Here is a 23,701-nt window from a genome sequence, read left to right on the forward strand (position 1 = left end):
GCTTAGATGAGTTGATCGTGGTTTTATTTAGGAAATTACTGTTTCAACCAATATCTGCAAGAAACTAGCAATGACATTGAAAACGCCCTCTCCTGCTCAGCACAACTTATTCTAGCCTCGTGCAGGTCATATGACGTCGGCAAGGCAAGAAACATTTCGCCGCAGGAGAAGAAGCACCTTTAGAAAGAGTCAGTGCAGTTTCAATGGCGCAACTTAGTTGTCCTGTAGATTTAGGTTTCTTTCTTTTTCCCCTCATGCCGTCAGGCAGAAAATAATTATACGTTGCATCAATTATTAATGGAAAGGGAATAATTTTTTCAAGACTTTCAAAATTAAATCAATCAATACGAGATTATTCTGACATTTAGTGAAATGTTCAAAACAAAAAATATTCACCGGAAACTCAAGGAAACATTTAAATGACGATATAATTTTAATTGTTGAATAACAAAAACTTTACGATGCCTAGCTCTTGTTGAACAATACAAGTTGAACACAAACCGTATCTTCAGTAAAAGAAAACAAAATGATGAATAATTTAAACACATTTTTTTAAACCTAGGGCGCGGTGCCAAAGCTTCAACTGCGCTCGTCAGCGTCGGCCACAAGCTTTTGCTCCAGATCTCGCAGCAAAACTAATTATACCGCCCCAGGCATGTCACATGACCATTGCGAGAATATTCCCCCACCCCCGCTGACGTCATATCATTGTTAAAAATGCCAGCAATTTTGTGTGGGGAATTTCCAGGAAATTTACAGGCATGTTCGAGTTATAGATTCTCACAAATTCTCCCAGTTAATAATCTGCAACGCACATGAAACGCACATTACTGAGAGCGACGACGTGACGGGAAGCATCACGACAATGATTTGTTTGCACATTTTGACAAATTTGATTATGTTTCTAGGTTTACCATTCTCATTTTTGTTTTGGGCTTTGGTGGCCTTGCTTATTTAAGATTTGACACACTTTGCACGTTCCTTGTCTTTACGTCACTTCTAGCTACTTTCCCAACAGTCCAGATTGCCGTGTTGGCTTTCATCGTCCTGACTGGCGTTGTTTAGAAAAAGGCTGTGAAGATTTTAAGTTTCTTCTGACGAAGAGCGTCTTGTTGTCACGGCGCCCTCTCTAGATCGCAGCTTACGTATGTGTTGGTCATCTCTTGTATTATTATTTGTCATCTCTTATATGTAGAAGCCGCTGCTCTAATCGTTGTGATTATATCTGCCAGCTTCGATTTATAACTGATAGTTTTAAAGATAGTTGCTGGGTTTCCACCGTTAATTTTATTGAATTTCTTTTAATCTTTGTGGCGAAACGACCAGGTTTGCAATAAATTGTGTTTATTCAAAGGAATTTTATAAATCGTTGCCGCCACATTACGTTTGTGATGTCACATAACAACGCCTTCTATTTGGCTATCTATTCCAATAGCCTAACTGTTTTAATTGACATAAAGTTATTGATTTGACAATCAAGCCGCGGTCACTTTGACAAAAGATAAAGTTCAAACAGAGTCACTGCTGGTTTTTGACCTGCATGTTTAAAATAAGATCGAGTGTTGTAGTGAAGCTCGTTAACAAAGTAAGTTTCTCGTTGCTTCAGGACCTCGGTGTCGTTGATATATCAACGTGATTAAATACCGGAGCAAGATACGTCACAGTGCGTTGGCGTGGAGAAGTTATCTGGCAGGTTAATATAAGCAGGTGATGTGTGGGCGTAAAATACCGCACCTCAGCTGATATGAGCTTATCATTGAAAAAGTTTTCTTTGACCTGTATGTTCAGCCATGCGTGACATGGTTCCGTATTCCTATTTGCGTACGTCATAATCCAAAATCGCCTTGAGCATACATTATGAAAATCCAGCAGTAATTGAAACATGCGAGTATGTTCAAAATGAGAAAACGCGTGGAACTTAATAAATAAACTTAATACGCCGCAAAAAATCTTGAAAAGACTTGTTTTAAAACTTAGTGAAATTTTCTTTTGATATCTTTAGTTCCAATAAAAGACTCCGACAAACTTTACATTAATTTTATCAACGATCATTTCCGCATCGGGTTCGGTTCAACGTCAACAGAAAGTCTACAGCAAGGTTGCAAAGTGAGATAAATTTTTTGAATGGAATCATAAGAGACCTGTTATACCACACACACACACACACCAGACGCTTAAAAGAAACAAAAATTTTCACACCAAATGGCCTCCACTGCTTTGGCGCGCAATCCATCATGTTGCCAAGTTGGGCGCGTGCCATCATAATGACCTTGAAATCAATTTTTATGGTTGAGCAACCGCGCGATGGTTTGAAACAATCAATAGTAAAGCCTCAGTTCTTACGCCTGCAGCGAACCGGACAGTTTGACTTTGCTTGGTTAGAAGGTAATTCTGGTCCGCCCTTAAGGCACTGTTGGCCTCTGTTGCATCTGTTAAATAAAGCAAAGTAACATTTTTCAATTTGCCTTTTGCTACTAAACAAGCCCGGTCACCTAGCTGAGTATTTGTATTCACCGAGTTGTAGGATAAAAGGACTTAATGCAGTATTTTGAGCAAATTCTCGTATCTGGAATTCTCACACCTAATGCTTAAACTTTTAAACAGCTTTTGACTAAATATTCTCAATAATATCATTCGAGACTAAACACAACACACACAGAGCTTATATTGAGCAGCATTTCACGAACGTTCGATCGCAAAATTGTCTTGCGCAATGGGAATTGAGCGTTTGGAAAACTTTGTCCGGTTTCTTTCACTTTCCTGTGAGACGGCATCAAATGCTTTCCATTACTAGAACCTCTGCAAGGTCTAATACAACGGAAACAACTCTCTATGGTAATGACTGTCGCTTTCATCGTTCAGAATAGGATTTATCTTCATTGCTCTTGCATTGCGTGAACTTACAGCCGGCCAACATGCTTGAAATATTGGCTCCGAATATTCAGTCGGCAAATCTCGTCCACAGCTGGATTTTCGTTTATTAATTATTCAAAACAAAAACTATAAAAGTTTCATGAAGTTTCCTTCTCTTGTGCATTCATTGCTCCCAATTCCCTTGCACTGACATTCATGAGAGTAACGTTGGTTAACTCACAATGGCGTTTTCTTCCACTGGAAGGCGCCGTAGAGTAGCAGCATGAGTTGCTGAAACTTAAGTCTTTGCTTCAAAAGATTAAAATCTGAATGAGCATGTGTAGGTCTGGATAGCGCAATGGACGCGAACTTTGTGCAGCTTTGTAAATATTTTTATGGAAAAGTGAGTTAAATCGCTTCATGGGTTTGGATGAATTAAAAACAAGGACGTTGAAAATAAGCACAATTTTTCCAGTTCTGCCTTTGAAATCTTTCAACATGAAACTGCAACCACTGCAAAATATGGCAAATAAATTGCAAGTAAATAGTACAGATGCACATTGTCTGTGATGTATAAACCATTTCGTTGCTACCTGCAGCAGCACTGGTTTTGCAAGCACACACTGATTGCAGACCCATCACTCCTGCTGTAGATTTCGAGTGCGTTACAATTTTTAGTGTGTTTTATTGCTTGCGTATAAACTAGGGAAGGTTGTTTAGTTTCAGCGGTATACAGCTGCTACATCCTAGATGAAGAAAGTTAAACAAAAGTTTTTATGACTTGTAAGTTTATTATTATTGTTCAACATAGGTAATACTAGCCTATGTACAATTCGACCTGTGATACACACATCACAAAGTTAAACACAAAGTTTTTATGATTGTTTATTACTGTTTAACATAAGTAATACTAAGTAGCCTACAATTCGGTGATACAAACACCAGGGAGCCCACATGTTATCACACATCAATCTGCATGTTAAGTGTATATACATACATATTATATGTTATCTACATGTTATCACCAAATAAAAAGTAAATCAATCAATCGGACCTCGCATGAAATAGGATGATGGACCATGAAATAAGCGCCTTGATGAAAAGATTGGTAATTAATGTTCTTAAAAGTGTAATATAGTCATAGTAAATTCATGGTGCAACAGCCTATCATACTATGACCAGTTAAAAAATTAATACATAAACATTTCCAAACGGAAAAGTCAGTACACAACAATATGAAGAAAAACAAGTGGAATTGGTAAAAGTTGAATAAGATGGACATTTTTTTCTTAAATTTACACCAACAATTTGAAATGCGGCAAAACCTACGACCGAGTAACTCGCGTTTGGAATAATTACTATCAGCAGGATTCAGCAACGCAATTGAAGGAACTCGCTCTGTGTACATTAAAATTACGTTCAAGGAAGACTAAAAATCGAAGGCTTGTCAAACCTTCAATGGAAGCAGTCATTACGGTCCAATTGAGTGTAAGTATGAGCGTCCACGTAACCTATTTTCCACGTAGACTGTCCAGCTTTTACCAACTTGCAACAAAATGTCGCTAATACGCGCGAAAACTAAAACATTTTTTTCCCACTTAAACGTGCCATTAAAACAATAATTTCAATTTGAAACAAAAATGTTGCACAAGAATCAGTTTCCCCAAATTTGTTTTATGATGCAACAATAAAATCTTCTTGAGCGACAATAATACACAACAAAAACATCAACTTTCTTTACTGGAGTTATAATAATAAACAAGGTTCAAGTAACTGGCAAATACGGCTTTCATGATAAAAACAAAACTTTAATGCAACGCTTGTTCATTTCATCAATAGACGAAGATTAAGGTTTAACCCTATCTAAACCGGGCTCGCGACTTTACGATTTTAACTAGGTGCGGCCGACACTGCACACACATTTTAATTTGTTTAATTTCTAAAAGTGATACATTTCTAGAATTTTTTCTTGTTGCGTCGCGCTCCCGCTGTGCGGAAAACCAGCTGACCGCGAGAAGAGAACGCAAGAAAATAATAGTTAGTCGAGTTAGTGGTGCGTAAATGAGTAAACGAAAACGATACGCTTCAATGCGGAGAGAGAGAAAAATTATGACAATATCTGAAAAATTACAAAATCCAACTTTATCAAACAAACATGGACAGATAGCTGAACATTTTTTAGGAAAAGTCACCAAATTTCAATTTTCTACAGCAAACAATGCAACTGTACGCCACGTTTTACTGTGACTGTGTGCGGGAAAAGCCACACCTAGTGAAAATAGGGTGAACCGTCTGTGTTGGTTAAGGTTTAACTGTCTCTGTTGATACGCAGTGAATTGACTTGGCAATTTAGGAAACCAGGAAGTTTCAGTAAAACAAACAAAATATTGCAAAATCGAAACAACTTTGTTGAAAATTACCCTGGAGTTTAAGTTTTAGCACAAATTTTCAGCTTTGACAAGACAATGCATTTTATTGTCCGGTCAGTCCACGACCACCGTCCACTCTCAGACAACTTCCAGTGATCATCGTTGCTTTGTCAGATGCCAGGAACAAGATGGCGTCGACCACTTCTTCCACTTTGATGTTTCTCTCATTGAGTGGATGGAGCTTGGCTTGCTGAGCGAATAATGCCTTGCTTTGTTCCTCAGTTAAACCAGCGCTCACAGCAAAGTTTGTTTCCACACCTGCAGGGCTGTAACAAAGCGAGGGTTATCGCAATTCTTTGTGCAAAACAAAACGCCACCCAAAAAGTATTTAACTTACTTCACCGCGTTCACTCTTATTCCGCTCTTTGCAAGTTCTGTAACAACAAAATCATGATACTTTTATCAAATGAAGTTCAAAATGTTGCGCAATATTTCTGAGTTGTTATAATTCAGCTTCCTACTTGCTTGCTTGCTCGTGGCTTGCTTGCCAGCGAAAGTATTGGACTAATGCATTTTAACTCAATTTATAATCTCGCTTAACTCCTGTTTTCTATTCTATTGAGAGCAAATTTTGATGTTTGTTTCTCACAAACTCACCCAACGCTGCAGCCTTGGTGATGTGGTCACAGGCGGCTTTCGCGCCATTGTAAATACAACATCCCGGAAAGGCGTATGTAGTGCTACCAGTGCTGGATATGTTCACGATGTTTCCTTGATTAGTCAAGATTGGTTTTAGAAATAGTTTTATTTGTTGCTCATTTTGCACCAGTAGAAAAGAAGATATATTCTTTTTTACTCCGGAATTCCCATCAAATTATTTTTACATACCCTTCGTTTTCTCCAAATATGGAAGAGCAAGTTTGGTGAGATAAAGAGCAGCTCTGACATTGACGTTGAAACATCGATCAAATTGATCCAAAGTAAACTAAGACATACAAAGATACATTTAGACATGTTTCCGAGACATATTGCAGGTTGCGAAAAAAAGTCACGATAGAATTAAGTAGTTCAGATCCTTGATACCAAATAAACATGTTACCCTAGTTGTTAACTTACTGTGGCGATTGGTACCACTAACCCTAAACCAGCGTTGTTGACCAAAACATGGATTTCCCCAAACTTATCAGCTGTCTCTTTTATAATTCTTTCCAAGTCTTCTTGCTTTGATACGTCACCGACAACTTGTATGACCTGAAAAACGTATAGTCAGTACAACATGACTATATGCAGCGGATCAACATAACTCAGTCGTCATGGATACGTGGAAATACAGTTACGTGGAAATACAGTTACGGAGAAAATGTCATCTGTGTCATTTTAACGGGCCACCTGTGGTGATTGTTCATGCAGAAATCTTTATGATGTATTTATAGTATGCACAGCTCGGTAAATTGTACTCACATCTTTTGCTCCGAGCTTCTTGCATTCATCGACAACTTGAGCAAGTCTTTCTTCATTACGTCCAGTCAAGCTAAGCAAAGCTCCTTGCTTGGACAATTCCTTTGCTGTGGCTGCTCCAATTCCACTGGATGCGCCTTTGAAATAAATATGATTTATGATCACAGCAAAAGATGGTAAAGGTCTTGGTAAAAGCCAGTTTTAAAAAGACCGTGACATAAAAGTTTTTGGTTATTTAAAGTTTTGTAAAAAATGACAAGTACGTTTTAAGAGCAGTTTTTGCCTTGCGTTCACGTGGTGTCAGTTTATAGATATGTAGTTAGAGTCCTCACGTACTGAGACTCACCTGTTATTACGACAACTTTAGATGCAAATTCACTCATTTTGTTTAGATGCCAAATAGGTTTTCTACGAAGCTGAAGAATAAAGTTAATCTATTTACCTCCGTCAACTCCTTGAAACAATATATTAATAGTTACACGTTATTCCATTGACCAAAAAACTTTCTAACCGTAATAGATTCTATTCTGTTGTATTCGATAATTATCACTTGTAATGCAACGTGGATATATGCTACCTTAACCTGTAAGGTTGGACCACTTCACTACAATATTCGGTTGTCAGTTGAATTGTTTATTGCGCTTGATGATATGCGACTTTCAAAGGTCGTTGTATGCCTTTCTCAATCTTGGGCTTAATTGTTCACCTTAACGAATTATTGTCTTGTAAATGTGGCAACAAGATTGTCTAACTAGACACTGAACTTCTTCTAATTGAATTCAACAATGTTACACAGGAATGACAACTGTATATACTGAATATATTGAAGCTTCTTTGAACGAATAGATTTAGATGAAACATTGTCACAGCAACAGCATTGTAACAGATGTATTAAGACAGCTTATTGTTAGATTGTTGCTGACTGTAAATAGCGCCAGTTGTGGTTAATCTCTACCCATAATGCCTCAGCTTGCTTACCAATGTGCTAACATGCCAGTAGCCTACGTATTCATTCCAGATTATGCGCTATACACGTGTGCTCACTTTTCACTTTCGTATTAAAATATGCTGTTAATGGCCTCAAAGCCTGAGTCACTCAAAGCAGAACATTACAGCATAAACCTGCCACTGTAGGAACTAGGCCTATGTTTCAGCCATTTTCTTAGCACACAAAATAAGAATGAATGAAAGAATAACTCACGTCACGATTTATAACGATACAAAGGAAGTCATGCATAGGCGACACGTAACGCAAGATAGGCAGCCACGACATTTAGCCTATGTCTCAACTCAAAACGGAAAATAGGAAGCTATCGGTATAACATTTATCCCACGTTTCGTGAAGCCGATTTCCGTAAACAAGTATTCTATGCGGCATTCGATTTGCAAGCTATTTTATAATATTATCATACCCTCCACCATTTCAAACTTAACTAAAACTACCTGGTCACCGAGATACGCCTCACCTTAATATAAGACTCATCTACGCAAACACATCTTTCTTCGAAAGGCAACTTCTCTGTTTGCTTAATTCACGAAGAATGTTCAAGCGTGACATAGAATTTTTCACCAGACATTCCTGCGTGACTTGGCAAAATTTTGTAAATGAAGATTGTGGTGGGAGCATAGATATCTTATATATAATAATATTAAGTAATACTAAGTACAATTCGGTCTGTGATACACACACCAGGGATCAAACAACAATCTGTCCACGAGTTGTCACCAAAAAAAAGTAAATCAAACGGACCTTGCATGAAATAAGCGCCATAATGTAAAGATTGGTAATTAACGCTCTTAAAAGTGTGTTATAGTTAGGCCTATAGCGAATTCATGGTGCAACAGCCTATCATACTATGACCAGGGACAAAATTATTACATAAACATTTCCAAACGGAAAAGTCAGTAAATGACAATCTGGAGAAACACGAGTGGAATTGGTAAAAGTTGAATAAAACGGGCAGATGGACATTTTTTTCTTAGTCGTCCACCTTTTAAACAATTAAAATTAAATTAAAATCACGACAATTAAAACATTTTTTTCCCACTTAAACGTGCCATTAAAACAATAATTTCAATTTGAAACAAAAATGTTGCACAAGAACGAGTTTCCCAAATTTTTTTAATAATGATGCAACAATAAAGTCTTCTTGAGCAAAATAATAGGCCTACACAACAAAAACATCAACTTTCTTTACTGGAGTTATAATAATCAACAGGGTTCAAGTAACTGGCCAATACGGCTTTCACGATAAAATCACAACTTGAATGCAACACATAATCAGTTCATCAATAGACGAGGATTAAGGTTTAATTTGTCCACTGGAGAATGTAGGATTTGAGCTTAACAAATATTTTGCAAAAAAGTCAACTATCTTTGCAGGTGACAAGCTATGAATCGTCATTGCGGGAAATGCAATCAACCGGAACAAAGAAACTACTCGAAACTAGTTGCAAAATATAGGTCCAGTACAATAGCCTCAATAGGCCTACTACTGTTGCAAGAACTGTGTTCCTCTGGATTTTCTTGACGCGTCTGTCTTATCCTGAATGTTGGATTTATTTGCCGATGTTTCGTATTTCTGTGCCCGTTCTTTCCTGTTCATTAACTTTCAGTCGCTCTTCCAGGTTTTGAACTTTAATGAGCGCTTCTTCGAATAACTTCTTCTGCAGAAATTGCTTATTTTTGAAGTCACCTTGAAGAGCAAAAAGACTGTTAACTTTGAACTGATCAACACACAGACAAACTTTTTTCCGAAGTAAAACACTGGAATTACCTGTTCATTTAAAGCCTTCGTATTTCTGTATAAGAGACTGACCAAGTTTAAATCTTCTCGGAATCTTTTTTGCAAATCATTTCTTATTTCCAAGTAATCATCTTCTAAACTGCTCACATCACACTGGGGCAGCTTCTTTATCGCGTTGTCCTGGCAACGGCGTCCAAGCGCCATCCAACCTTCTTCTGTGTGCTGAAGAAAAGTTACTTACTATTAAGTTATTTACTTAATTTTTATTAATATTAATTAATTTTAATATAATATTTAATTAATTTACTTACTTAAGTTATTTACATACTTTCTTACATTCAGCAGATTTACTGGCACGCATTTATTGATATAACATACACTTAATAACTGCTAGTTCTGGATCTCAACTTAATAAACCAGCAACTTACAATTTTCTTTGCGCTTCACGTCTTCAACATCCCCAGGACTGACATCAAACTTCCGCAGCAATCTTAAGATATCGTCACGTTGCATAAACTGCTTCAATCTTTCCTATATCTCCCTCACTGGTGTATTTAGGCTATGAAGAGAATTTAGTGCTATTATGCTTTGCTTTAATTTAATGCAAAGAAACACACCAAGATAAGAGCAAGGATTGCAAATGAGTAGAAAGAGCAGATGTAATTTATAGCAAGCAGAATACATTAAAACTGCTTTGTGCAGCCATCAAATGGAAAAGCTTTGCAGGTAACAGATTTTTGTAACAAAACTCTACTTGTTGTTTCATAAGGCCAATCCAACTCTGTTGCTGGAATCCGTGGAAGCCTGTTGATGCTTTGCCAAGTTAATACCTTCATGATTTATCAACTGCTTGCCAAAACACTTCAAAATTTCAATTTGGTTCATTTATAACACAATTCCAGGATTTAGCAAATATTTACTCAAAGCAAGTCAAGAATGTGACTTCGGCCCAACCATTGAAATTCTCGTTTTGATACAACGCCATCTCACCTCATTTCAATAGGCAGTAGGCTGGTCAGAAGTTGATGACATCATAAAGGGAGTTTCCTCTGTGGGTTTACAACTTTAAATTGAAATACAAATGGTTTTTGATAACAGCAAAATGTCAAAAATTACGGCCTGTCTTTCAGTCATCAAGATCACCCATTTAAAGTAAAATGTTACCAAAAGACCTTTGAAGTATAAATCCATGTAAGACATTGTCTCACATTCCACTTATTTACAGTGGCAGAATGGCAAACACGGCGGTTGCCGATAAAGTAAAACTTTCTAAAAATGCAAATAAAGCTACGAATTGCTTTGGTCCGTTATCACACCACTGTGATGTGAGTGGTCACATCAGCAACTCATAACAATGATAAAAATAACACAACATCAAAAGGTTGTCAAATGTGTTATTTTATTTTATAAAGCAGCAGTATTTTATATTAGAACAAATAAAATTCTAAGTCAAGTTGTTCAGATCAGTGCAAGAAAACAAGAAGATCAAAAAACACATGAAAACTCGTCATGATAAATCGGCATCGTTTCGATGCATAAAAATGTACAAGGCCAACATAAGATGGCTTACAACCCATAAAGGCAGCCATAAAGTAAAACAAAGCATTATATTGACAACTTGTACATTGTACATACTCTCATATATTAATCCCATATCAACTTGTACTGGAACAATGCATTCCAAAAATTACTGAAAAAAATGTGATTCTACGTTAGATAGGCTAACAAAAGAATTAAACAGTATTAGGAAACTATCCGTATTTCAAAACAGATTACAAAAGTTATGTCGAGATAAAGAAGAATGAGCAAAAAATCAAAAAAAATCTCTCAACAACATTATACTGGGTTCCAGGTCGATTCAACCAACGGACGATTCAACCTACGGACGATTCAACCCAGGACGATTCAACCTAGGACGATTCAACCCACGGACGGTTCAACCCACGGACCATTCAACCCGCGGACGATTCAACCCGCGGACGATTCAACCCACGGACCTTTCAAACCACGGACGATTCAACCCACGGACGGTTCAACCCACGGACCATTCAACCCGCGGACGATTCAACCCGCGGACGATTCAACCCACGGACCTTTCAAACCACGGACGATTCAACCCCGGACTATTCAACCCGCGGACGATTCAACCCACGGACGATTCAACCCGCGGACCTTTCAACCCAGGACTATTCAACCCGCGGACGATTCAACCCAGGACTATTCAACCCGCGGACGATTCAACCCCCGGACGATTCAACCCACGGACGATTCAACCCCGGACTATTCAACCCACGGACCTTTCAACCTAGGACGATTCAACCCACGGACCTTTCACGTACTATTGGCTTAGGTTATCACCAAGTTACTTTGTAACTAATATTATGTAAGCTAAATAAAGCTAATATATAGGCCTAAGCTAATATAAAGCTTTTTGTGTTTCCTTTTTTTTCTTTTACCACTTCTTGTTAGCATTGGTTGTACATCAAAACACTTATTGTTTTCTGCTTTCCAGTAAAACCTTGAATATTGTTATTTTGCCCTATACAGTACTTTGCGTACATTTCTGTCTACGCCTGCTATTATTTTTTGTATTTACCCGTGTAGATCGGTTATTATATAAAATGTTCTCCTTTTAGCATTAAGTTAACATTTTTGAAGTTTTTGAAAAGACAAAATGCTTTCGACCCACGTACGTAAATGTGTGTATTTATTTTTTTGCATGTACACAAATTACAGATATTTTTATAGACACCTCTTTATACATCGATTAATTAGAAAGAAAGTTGTTTTATTTACAGGCAAGCTTAAGAACATGAACCTGAACACAAACACAGCACGTATAAAACACAAAGCTGAAAAGGGTACTACAAACGGGAATTAATTAGCACATATGATCGATAGTCCGGGGTTGAATCGTCCGTGGGTTGAATCGTCCTGGGTTGAATCGTCCGTGGGTTGAATCGTCCGCGGGTTGAATCGTCCGCGGGTTGAATCGTCCGCGGGTTGAATGGTCCGCGGGTTGAATGGTCCGCGGGTTGAATGGTCCGCGGGTTGAATGGTCCGCGGGTTGAATTGTCCGCGGGTTGAACCGTCCGTGGGTTGAACCGTCCGTGGGTTGAATCGTCCTGGGTTGAATCGTCCGTGGGTTGAATCGTCCGTGGGTTGAATCGTCCTGGGTTGAATCGTCCTGGGTTGAATCGTCCTGGGTTGAATCGTCCGTGGGTTGAATCGTCCGTGGGTTGAATCGTCCGGGGTTGAATCGTCCTGGGTTGAATCGTCCGTGGGTTGAATCGTCCGGGGTTGAATCGTCCTGGGTTGAATCGTCCGTGGGTTGAATCGTCCGTGGGTTGAATCGTCCTGGGTTGAATCGTCCTGGGTTGAATCGTCCGGGGTTGAATCGTCCGTGGGTTGAATCGTCCGACCACCCATTATACTGATATCGGTCGATACAAAAACTTACTATTTCATATAAACGAAGTATGTACATTGTACAAGTTTACTTTTCTTTCATTTAAGCTTTTTTAATTTTTGTTTTGTTTTTAAAGTAATAAAATACAAAAATAACAACAAGAAATGATTTCCTCTAATATTTTTACTCAATGAAGGGGATTCCCAGCTTCTAAGTACTCAGCCAATGACAGCAGACCGTGGTTTCTGAAGTAGCCAATCAGCTTCTGAGGAGTAAACGCTTTTCCCTGCTTGAAGCGAATTCGTTTGATGCATGAGGCAAGGTACAGTGTAGGGGAAGCTGCAGTGTAAGATGCTGGTTACAAGCAAAAAGCAACAGAAAAAACTTACAGAACCACAATCGAGGAATTATGCACCATGACATTAATAATGATGTGATGATGACATTCATGATAATATGACCAAGCTAGATGATATGAGCAAGATGGAGAAGGTAAGATAAGCTACCTGTGACTCTTCCATCCTGTCTAAGTTCCAACTCATTCAGCTCAACGTCATTTAGTTTAAACAAACGACCAAATTTGCGAACGTCATCTTTATTCAGTCCTTCCAACTCATTGACTTCCAAACGAGAGATCATCGAATCTGTTTCAAACAAAATACAAACAACTGAATATATATTTATTTTTTAATTTTCTTCCCCCCCCCTCCCCCAAAAACAAACTTTTCAAATATTTCCTCACCCAAAGTAGGAGGGCATTGGCCAGTGTCAAGAACCTCATCGACATCTTGTTGCCCTTCACTCAACCCACTAAACATAAACAATTGACATCATATACAAAACTTAAATTTGTTAAAGTCAAGTTGCTTTCTAGGAATTACCTGCCACCATCAATAATCAAATCAACGCCTTACTATCACATTTATGTAGGCGGAGACAACAATAATGTTTTATCAAAAGCCCAATTTCTCTTAAAAATAAAAAGCACTAAACAGTGAATTTTACTTCAGCTGCAAGTTACACCAAGAACCTACCAAATGACTAAGCTTAACTTTCCTTCTTTGTGAGCTATGACGTCATCACGAGAATGTTTGAGGAGAGATTTCACTTGACATCTTTGTTCTGATGATTTCTCCCCCTTCTAAATATCAATAACTATGTTACTATGTTACTAAGGTAATCGTTAATAACCAACTAAATATTATTGCAACTCTACCATTCATAGAAACGTTGAACGGCCCACTCTCAAAAGCATAGTAAGTTTCATAAATGAAAACACACCTAAAATAAGCCAAAAGTTCAAGTACCTTGGAGCAACCTTCCGTGCTTCTGAGATGACAATACCAAACAGCAGCAGCAACAAATACGATTACGATGATTGCTGGTACAATAATAGCTATAGAAAAATAAAAATTATGTAATATAACAGATATGACAAACATACCATGCATAGCAGTAGACACCAGTCCTGTTAAACTGACATTTATTATTTTGTAAACGGACCAGGGTTTATGTGGTTTTTACTACTTGCAGTGCAATGGCTGAGTTTTTAACTAGTAGTTGCTGAAATTAATTACAATAAATTTCTTGTAAAGGTAGATACAACTCCGGTGAAATGACCATTTGCACTGGCCTTTGTACTTCATTTCATTTCAATAGAAACAGCTTTGAAAACCCAAAAGTGTTATTGAAGGTTATTTGAAACAAAAGAAAATCTGGAATCCAACTTCTCGGCTGCTCCATTGTTCAACAGCGACATCTGGTAATCAAGTGTTCCGAAATACGAGTGAAAAAGCAAACCTGTGAGTACATGGCTAGATGCCCCACTCAAGCTGTCATCGGGTGGCATGGGCATTATTGCTCCCATCGCTTCAACAACGGATGTAGAAGGTTCTTTGTCATCAACTGATGTGGTTGTTTGCAAAGTTGTCGTTGCAACAGTGGTGGGAGATGTTGATGATGTTGAACTTTAATGGAAAAACAAAAAAACTTTAAACTCTAATATTATTATTCATTCGTTAACTATTTTTATAATTTCTTCTGAAAATTTTATCCCGATACCATTTTTTCGTAGTATTTGGTTCAATAACCAACCTGATGGTTGTAGATGGTGTACTGGTAGATGGTGTACTGGTAGATGGTGTACTGGTAGATGGTGGTGCCTTGTGGCCTCGGCACGTCTTATCCCTTGTGTTGAATGTTCCCTCATTACACTGACATCTTGATTTCGCAAAAAAATAGCAAATTATTAAGCCAATATTAATTATACAATATTAAGCCTGTTGTATGGCTAAAGCAGCATAGTTGCATGAGAAGTCATCAAATGCAAATAGATCCCGGGTGAATGACATCATACCTGGCTGAGAAGGTTCGTGAACCGGCAACTCTGTACATTCCTGTCGGACACTCGACGACTGCTTTATGACATCGTCGGTTGGAGTGAGCCGTTTCATCCATGTAGGTCTGATTGGTCGGGTCATTGGGGTCAAAGGGACAAGATCGGGTAACAGTGGAAGTCATGTCAGTTCCACTGAGAATTGATTAACATGTGTAAGAAATTTATATGGGTCTGGTATTGCGTGATTGTGAAGTGAAATCATTGAGCATTGTCATACACTAAGTTTTTCGAAAGAAGAGAAAATTTACAGAATAAACTTAAAGGAAATGTCACCGACTGAAGCAGCACCTTATAAAGCGCCCGTAGTTTCAAATTCTAATTCTCATTCATAAAAATGTGTAAAATTTAAGCAGCGATTTTACATTTTTTATGAAAATGAAGACGAACACTAAAAACAATTCAGTCAGCGTCGAACAAAAGAAACTCACTCGCACAAAGCCTTAATATATTTTCCACGAGGAGCGAGACAACACTGACGGAGCTCACCATCAACTTCAAAAATATCAACAACTCTTCCCATTTCATTGGGAACAACGCCGGGGCAAGGATTAGGCGACTCGGCTGCAACAGGCAAGGCTCGAACACAAGCAGCCGTCGTCTGCATCAAAAATAATTCAAGTAAACCTACAACATGATGTCTATAGTTGCTGTAAATGGAAGAGATTTATGAGACTATGACAGAAATTAGTAATGATTTTGGCAAAGAAAATGACAAAAGACAAGAAGCTTACCAGAAGTATGGCCGGTAATAGCTTCTCAATCATTGTTTATACTTTTTAAAGTAAATTTACATAAAACCTAAAGAGATAATATAAAATTAATTTTCAAAAAATTAACAAAAATTAAAAACTGCATAAGTACATGAAATAGGCAACAAAATCTGCGTCATATAAAACTACATCATTCAAAACAGAAATTGGATTGCGCACGATGAAGAACAAAGATGTAGAAATGTTATAAAATTTCGTTCACTGCAGTGAAGAAATAACAGGTCAATAAAGGAAGAAATTTTCATCAACGATTTCCTCAATTCTTTCCTTTCATGCTTAATGAGCGCATGTCGTTATATTGAAGATAAAATTACATCATAGTCGTACATTGTGAGGTCATTAGATTAATTGAACGATGGAGTAATTGACATTGTTTAACGATAATTATTGACAGCGTCAAGTTAAAAAAGAAACCAACAAACTAACAGAATATTACACTTCTAACATTCTGCATAAAAAACTTTTCATCGCTTCTTGTTCACAACAGCGCAGTTTCATCAATAATAAATTCAACCTTAAGTGTGACCTGCACAGCACAAGGCAATAAAATCTGTGATATAAATAATAGGAGTGTGTAAAATAAGAAGCATCCACAATGTCACTCCATGTCTCCCATATCCACCACTACTCTCCACTCCTAGTGATGATTCCTTGTCACAAATATGTGTCTTCTCTTGTTGATCAACATCAGGATGATGTTTGCTCATCGTCCACAATGCCCTCTCTCTTGCAATATTCTTCAATGAAATCGACACAGGTTTGATCTCCCATCGTGATGAATTTTGCGATCAGGTTTCTTGGAGTGAATTCTTTCTTTGGTTTCAGCATATTGTAAGCGCATGCACAAAAGTCATGCCCTTTACAAGAAAATAATATGTAGAAAAGGAATTGTTTGTTGAAATTTTAAATAAAATTTCCTGCTAGTTTCATATGAAGTTTACACAGAACATATCATTCACTAAAATGAAATGTAAAAATGCCTTTCTCAATAATCAAGACCAAACATTCTAATACATTTTCTGAATTTAAATATTAAAAGCTTTGAGGAATAAACTTACAGTCCTCTTCTTTTGCCTTCAAGTTTCCAATCTCTCCTTCAGTGATGCGATAAAGTCTGAGTAATCGCTTAATCTTGGATCGATTCAAATGTTCCAGCAAAATTTCCCAGATAGATTTTACTACAAGATTTAAATGGGACATTTGATGGCTAAATCAGAAGCATCCAAATTTATTGATAAAAATATTAACCCATCCAGCGCAGGCAACACCATCTTACTTATGGATAAACGTTTTTCCGGTTCTAATTCTAAAAATATTTTTGTTTGTGGTTTCTTTTCCTTTTTAATCGTACTCGAAGTTGAAGGAACATCTTTCCCTGAGGCATTTGCACTGAAGTCACAAATTTCAATACATTTTAAACACATAGTTAGATAGATAAACGTACATATGGCAAAACGACCAAATGCAGGCGGCAATTCTGCCCATGTCCATGAAGTAGAAGTCCAACCTTACCTGGTCTTACTGCTTGATGCCTCTTCTGCGTAAGCTTCCTCATCTGTACTAACAGTTTTATCAGCAGCAAGAACGCCCGCTTTGGCTTGTCTGCAAATTAAACAAATACCAATTGCGAGCATATTAGTTATACCAGCCACAGAATTTTATAATCGTTCATTAACCTAAATTGTGGTTGAACATTTCAAGTAAATTTAAGCCTAACATAAGCAATACCACAGCATAAAGCGCAACGAATAACTCTCAATTAATTGCATGTATTTTGAGACAGATGTGCAGGTGCATGAACCTTGTATCAGGTCGATAGGTGCGTTGGTCCCCATCCTCATCCACATCATTGTTTGGGGGGACATTAGTCACAGTCGGCGTTTTATTATTATTTGGCCTCTCTCCTCTGTTAGAGGATGAATTTCCTGATTGAGATGTTGCATCGAGAAGTGGACAACTTTCATCGTGCTCTGGGCCCTCCCTGGAATGTTTCAATGTTCTTTTAATCACTGACATCCTCTATAATATGAGACAATATCATATGAGACAGAGTGCTAACTCGGTTCGATTCAATCCAGCAGATGTTGTCTTCCCTGATCCTTCCCCAACCGTGCTGACTCTTTCATCAGGCGGTGATGGTTCTAGACCTCCGTTTGGCGACTGCTTTCCACTGCTTTTACATGACATTTATATAAACATACGAAGCATGCTACACATTTTTAGGTATTGCCACTGCTAACAAGGTAGTATCTACCATATGCTCATTGGAGACCAGCCATGACAGTTTCAAAACAATCGCAAACATTTTTTCAACAAAAATAACTTTCTAGCTGTTTCTGAATTTATCAAAGGCATGACTCCAAACCTATGCTCAACTAAACAAATGAATCAAAGTATACCGAGTCTCAACAATCCCGTTGCTGGAATTCAGAAGACAAGGTAAATGTCCTGGCTAAACAGACCATAATCAAATATCTTGGTTGAGTCTTCCTACCTCGCTTGAGTCGGATGAGGGCTTTCAAGTCGCCCATGATCCGGTTCCTCTGTTGAGTTTTCACTTCTGTCTCTTCTCATGGAGGGAGCACTTTCAGGTGATGGATTAAGAAGCCGAGCATGTTCAGCTGTGTCCTCCCTAAATTTTACAACACCTTTGGTTATCCTGGTTGTGAAAAATAACAACAAAATACTTCTGTCTTCAGCATCTCACAAATCTTACTCAGTTGCGTTGTTCGATGACCCATCAGTATCATTCTCCATCTTTTTCACTCGTGCATTTTCCTTGTGGATTTTCGGAGCTGACCTGCAACAATTACAAGCTGGATTCTTCAGAAGTTTCTAGTTCAATGTAAATTTTATGATTTTGTTTAACCACGACTGGTGGAACACATTCATTTAACTGCAATGGCATCCGACTTCATATTTCAAGACAATAATGATATAATAAAATATTGTGCTTCTATCTTATTTTCAACTTGCTTGCTTTATCTTCAACAATAACAATACAATAACTGGACTTTGGTCATTGATATAGCTACAAGTTGTAATGTTACACACACACACACATGTCAAATTCACAAAATACCTATTGCACTCTGAGTCCTGGCTGCCACACAAATCTGACGTTGGGTGTGGAAGTCTACTCGGTAACAACATGTAACAAAGACGATTTATAATATATTAACTACACTCTGGTCATTGATTAATATATATAATAAAACGCTATTTAATATAATAATATATTGGTCATTGATTAATGTATTAACTAGACAGGTTGTAAAGTTCAAGACAAAGGACCTGTTTGATGCTGATCCTCCTCCTCCTCCATCGCTGCCGACTCCTCCACCAAGCATTAATCCTTCTTCACCTCCATTTGATGGCTGGTTTCTTGACATTATAAGATAGAAGTTCAAAACCAGTTAGAATCAGCCAGGAATCACTCGAAAGAGGATTGTTGTGACAGAAAAATTTTAAATCATGATAAAACTTGCAAGCATGAAAATCAGGTGAATTTGTGTTGAGGCATGAGGAATATCATGTCATTTAACTGGAACTAACAAAGCCAAACTCTTCTTTTTATGATGTGCGGTAATCAATAATACATAGGTGATTGTGTCTAAACAAGTTCAGATAACAGGCTAAATAAGCGAATCTTACCCATTCTGTGTCCGTCTTCGTTTAAGCCAGCAACACAACTGCAAGTGAAATCACACATTAAATTTAATAACAAACTTAACAGCTTGCTCTATCAAATCAGACACTAAACAGCCCACACTTTTTCAGTCACTTACAGCAACAAGTAGCAATATCACCACCGCCACCAAGACAACTAAGGCTATAATTACACATTTTTAGTCACTTACAGCAACCACCGCCGCCACTATCACCACCACCACCAAGACAACTAAGGCTATGATTACACCATTGCTTAAACCTTGACTGGCTGGAGTGGGAAGAGGAATTGCTAAAAATAAAAATATTATCTGTTCAGAATGTTTTTAAATTTTATATATTTCGTCGGATACTTTTTTGATGAATTAGAAATAAGTTCAAGGTTTCATGAGGCCAAAATGAAAAACGCTGCCAGTGTCATGCGATTAACTTTCTACTGATGCACCAAGTTACAGGTATATGAGGCTTAATACGGAATAACTATAACAACTGTAAAGCACTTAATTGTAACAATTTACTTTGCAATGTCGTCGAAGAGGTGGAATGAGACAATGTGCTGGTGATAAAAGAAAAACCAGGTTTAGGATCCAAGTTTGATTTTTGATACTTAACTAAACCTTCAGTAGCTTAAAAAGAATGCCACATCCGCATAGACATCATGAACACAAAGCACAGGAATACCACCAACCTTGAAGTTAATTGAGCAACATCCTGAGAAGCTTCGACGCAACTACAAACAATGTCATTTACCGAGAATGTTTCAACTTAACCTCGAAACTAGATTCCTTTGTACAGACATATATACATATATATATACGTCATCCAAGTGACTTATATGATGTACATAGACTTAGTACCAAGCCATAAAATAATAAACTAAGCTACCAGTACATAAACAGCGTATATGTCGTGGTGCACTCACGTTGTGTCGTGTGTTGTATTCCCTTCAATCCTTACAAACCCTTGAGTGCAGTGTTGCAGTGCTCTCGTGCATTCTCTGTGAGAATGAAGGGTCTCGTTTGTGAAGCTCTGTCTTGTTGGGTCACCCACGACAAACTCACACGGTGTGCAAGTTCTTGAATGGAAGCGTCCCTTTCTGCACACAAACAAACCAAACTGGTTAAACAATTGCCTCAGCCTCATTTCGTTTACAACAGAGGCATCTCATCACTAGGACGTGACCACACTCGTAGCTCTAATTACTTTGCACCTGGAGCAGTAGAATTTCGTTGCATTATCGTGCAATAAAAAATATGGCCTAAGGTCACAGTCCTCGCAGTGCTCAGCAAGATAGCTACTTAGTTTTGTGTTTTCTCAAAGTGCTCAAAATTTAGACAGTTACTGTGCTTGCTCAGTTGCTCGCTACACTACATTGGACTGGAGATACCAGGACAACAATGAAGAACAAGAAGAAATTTGTACTAATTTATGAAAAGTGATGATTTGTAGAACGTTGCAGAAACCAACCTATAACGAGGTTGAAAACAGATGGTTTTGAAAACCAAAAACACCATAACAAGATTTTCATAATTTCTACAACTCACTGACAAATCTTTGACATGTAAGTTCCTGCTGGGCACTGACAACACAAGTGTTTGTCCTCGTGGTCGACATCGTCAATGATGTTTTTGGTTCGATTGACGACATCACACGTAATATCAGTGCAGACGACATCAAATAATCCCGTACAACTCTGATCTCCGTCACTGTGAGCCGCATTTCCAGGATGAAGATAAAACAGGAAGAGAAAGATCTAAAGAAAAAAAAACAAAGATTAAAGAGACTGCATATAAATATATAATAACTTGCACAAAAATGTTTCTGATAGTCACAGCCCACGGCCTGCTGATTAATGCTTCCTTTATTATACGATTAAGTTAAGAATTGGGAGCTTGAGACAATGTTTTCAAAAATTGTGAGAAAAAACAAAGGATAATTGAATTCTTATAGTTAAGAGAAAAAATCTCCTTTTTTGTTTCACGTTGCCTTTAAAATATGAAACTACAGTATTACAAAATTTCAAAGTACAGTATATCGGATGAAGTTTTTAACAATGACTAAATCTTGTGACTGTTCCATAAAGCCACAGTGAGAACAGCCTCCACCAGACGCACTGTACAGACACAGCTGCAGGAGGCTTCACAGTTGGTTTCTGTTCCACTGTTTGACTGCATAATTAGGTGACCGGATAATTAATCAAATACCGATTATAATCGAGTATAATGTATAATTATACAAGATGTGGAGAATCGAAGAAGTATGACACTGCATGTATATACTGTATACTTGTTATCTTTTAAAAAAGATTGAAATAGTTTATGTTACCACAATTTACTAATTCATACATAAGCTATACCATGCTTATTCCATTCATGGACAAATAAATATAAAGATCTTACCAACGTTTTCATAAACTCAGCCGAAACCTTCATCAAGAAAAATATGTCCCTCTTGCATTGCATCGTTACCGGTAACTAGGCCTAGACTAGTTGTATTTAAAATTTGCAAACAAACTAAAGGTAGTTATCTTAGGCCTTGTAATAATATAATTTAGCATATAAACAAAGAAATGAATTAACAATAAGAGTGTCGGGTAGCCAGTGTATGAAAAAAACACTCTTGCTGATTTAAACCCAAAAAATCAAGTTATACTCAACGTACAACCTCAAAATTTATACCATCACACGCAGAATTTCATCCTGCAAAACATACTTTTAAACTACGTTATTTAGCCAAAAAATTTCAAGTAATTGTAATTTTTTTGCTGTGTTCTCGGCTTTTCTTGGAATGGAGCCAGTCTAAGAAATTTCTGCCAGTGCATAAAAAACTTTTTTTACTTTCATATGTATTTTTGGTGGTTTTGCTTTTTTCAAACATAGACATCAGATGTTTTCGGTGTTGAATTTTTGGATGATTTTTTATTATTAAATTCAGCTTTAATCTGAAATATTTTTCATCAAATATCACCAGAAAATGTCAGATAAACTTACTTAGAAAATTTTTTCTGTCATACAGTGGTTGAAGATTCAGTCTACAATGTGTAGCCGAGGAATTTGCAAGTGTGCAAAAAAAGGGCTTGTGATAATATTGTGTACGACATAGAATCAGTGAAGCATAACACTGCGTGATGTAATCGATTGCAACCCTCTTAGTGTGCGTGCATTACGAATTATCAGTTATCACTTATCAGTAGGGCAACCAAAAGTCAATATGGTAAATTTTTTTTACCTGCTCAGAATGCTATGAGACAAGCACAAAACAAATTTCAGCTTTGTACGACGTGTGGTATAGAAGTTATTAGGTCAGATAAAGTCAAAATGTTACGTTAGGTCAAAATACGGTCAAATTGTTTCGTTAGGTCTTTTTTTTAGGTCAAAATCTATTAAACTTGTAATTTTGTAACCATTTTGTAATATTATTCTTCCGTTTTTCTCTTTTCTTGTACCGCAAACAATTCCAGTCCCGCAAATTTTACTTAGAACCAAAGCCACAAAGAGAGGGAAGGCTTTTCAGCGCGTTTGGTGACGTCACGATGTGACGTCATTGCATTTGAAACTGCAAGTTGTCAATCTTAATACGCAGAAACGAAAAAAAAGTCAACACTAGAAAAGCATTTTGTCATTTTTAAATGCAGCTTTAGATTAGAATTTAGAAAGTTGCTGTAGACAGTGTAGAGACTATCAGTATAGCGCTTTTCAAAATGAGGTCAAAATTTAAACTTTTTAGGTCAAAATGAGGTCAAAATTTGCAAATTTTAAAGTCAAAATTTAAAATTTTTAGGTCAAAAAACTGGTTGCCCTACTTATCAGTCTTATGTTCAATGCCGCAACATGTCTATAGGCCTATGCTGTTGCTGTACCAATGTTCTATCTAAATGTATTCGTTCAAAGAAGCTTCAATATAATCAGAATATATAGTTGTCGAGGTGTACAATAAAGCAGACAACGACCTTGAGACTCATTTAGCTCGAGGACAATAGACTATTCAACCGACAAAGTTGTAATTGAAGTGGTCGACCTTACAGGTTA

General features: G+C 37.4%; 3 protein-coding genes across 4 annotated transcripts; all 3 read right to left on the reverse strand.

Annotated features, from left to right (window-relative positions):
* Positions 1-3,722: 3,722 nt before the first annotated feature.
* On the reverse strand, positions 3,723-7,180 carry LOC143462151 (4-formylbenzenesulfonate dehydrogenase TsaC1/TsaC2-like). The gene is made up of 7 exons (XM_076960196.1): positions 7,027-7,180; positions 6,684-6,817; positions 6,339-6,473; positions 6,111-6,207; positions 5,880-5,993; positions 5,620-5,656; positions 3,723-5,548 (listed from the first exon to the last, which is right to left on the reverse strand). The coding sequence occupies exons 1-7, from the start codon at positions 7,061-7,063 to the stop codon at positions 5,326-5,328; spliced, it is 777 nt and encodes a 258-aa protein (XP_076816311.1). The 5' UTR covers positions 7,064-7,180; the 3' UTR covers positions 3,723-5,325.
* A 4,964-nt stretch (positions 7,181-12,144) lies between these two features.
* LOC143462995 (uncharacterized) lies at positions 12,145-16,125 on the reverse strand. Its single transcript, XM_076961339.1, has 11 exons — positions 15,966-16,125; positions 15,663-15,832; positions 15,193-15,366; positions 14,931-15,056; positions 14,637-14,803; positions 14,144-14,232; positions 13,871-13,977; positions 13,579-13,646; positions 13,343-13,480; positions 13,024-13,175; positions 12,145-12,860 (listed from the first exon to the last, which is right to left on the reverse strand). Exons 1-10 carry the CDS (start codon positions 15,996-15,998, stop codon positions 13,024-13,026), a joined length of 1,224 nt encoding a protein of 407 aa, XP_076817454.1. The 5' UTR covers positions 15,999-16,125; the 3' UTR covers positions 12,145-12,860.
* On the reverse strand, positions 16,033-22,486 carry LOC143462994 (uncharacterized). Of its 2 annotated transcripts, none has more exons than XM_076961338.1 (17): positions 22,073-22,486; positions 21,218-21,426; positions 20,596-20,769; positions 20,362-20,403; positions 20,192-20,229; positions 19,865-19,965; positions 19,659-19,696; positions 19,299-19,388; positions 19,087-19,140; positions 18,721-18,804; positions 18,499-18,636; positions 18,064-18,174; positions 17,806-17,985; positions 17,517-17,606; positions 17,281-17,393; positions 17,063-17,182; positions 16,033-16,861 (listed from the first exon to the last, which is right to left on the reverse strand). In XM_076961338.1, the coding sequence occupies exons 1-17, from the start codon at positions 22,133-22,135 to the stop codon at positions 16,692-16,694; spliced, it is 1,815 nt and encodes a 604-aa protein (XP_076817453.1). In that variant the 5' UTR covers positions 22,136-22,486; the 3' UTR covers positions 16,033-16,691. The 2 variants fall into 2 exon arrangements, with proteins under 2 accessions (XP_076817453.1, XP_076817452.1); XM_076961337.1 differs by having other exon boundaries at positions 18,064-18,177.
* Positions 22,487-23,701: the final 1,215 nt, after the last annotated feature.

This window comes from Clavelina lepadiformis, chromosome 6 (assembly GCF_947623445.1).
Source record: "Clavelina lepadiformis chromosome 6, kaClaLepa1.1, whole genome shotgun sequence".
Taxonomy (NCBI): Eukaryota; Metazoa; Chordata; class Ascidiacea; order Aplousobranchia; family Clavelinidae; genus Clavelina; species Clavelina lepadiformis.

Bases quoted from the DNA above. Each gene is read 5' to 3' on its own strand.
- LOC143462151 (XM_076960196.1), bottom strand. From the start codon at position 7,063: ATGAGTGAATTTGCATCTAAAGTTGTCGTAATAACAG. The intron at 6,818-7,026 runs GTGAGTCTCAGT...TTTATTTCAAAG, and splicing joins TAAAGTTGTCGTAATAACAG to GCGCATCCAGTGGAATTGGA. The intron at 5,994-6,110 runs GTATGTAAAAAT...TGACTAATCAAG, and splicing joins ATATTTGGAGAAAACGAAGG to GAAACATCGTGAACATATCC.
- LOC143462995 (XM_076961339.1), bottom strand. From the start codon at position 15,998: ATGATTGAGAAGCTATTACCGGCCATACTTCTG. The intron at 15,367-15,662 runs GTGAGTTTCTTT...ATCAATTCTCAG, and splicing joins TATATTAAGGCTTTGTGCGA to TGGAACTGACATGACTTCCA. The intron at 13,176-13,342 runs GTAGCTTATCTT...CTTACACTGCAG, and splicing joins ACAGGATGGAAGAGTCACAG to CTTCCCCTACACTGTACCTT.
- LOC143462994 (XM_076961337.1), bottom strand. From the start codon at position 22,135: ATGCAATGCAAGAGGGACATATTTTTCTTGATGAAGGTTTCGGCTGAG. The intron at 17,183-17,280 runs GTAAGATGGTGT...TAAATCTTGTAG, and splicing joins GGAAAAACGTTTATCCATAA to TAAAATCTATCTGGGAAATT. The intron at 16,862-17,062 runs GTAAGTTTATTC...TTTCTTGTAAAG, and splicing joins GAAGGCAAAAGAAGAGGACT to GGCATGACTTTTGTGCATGC.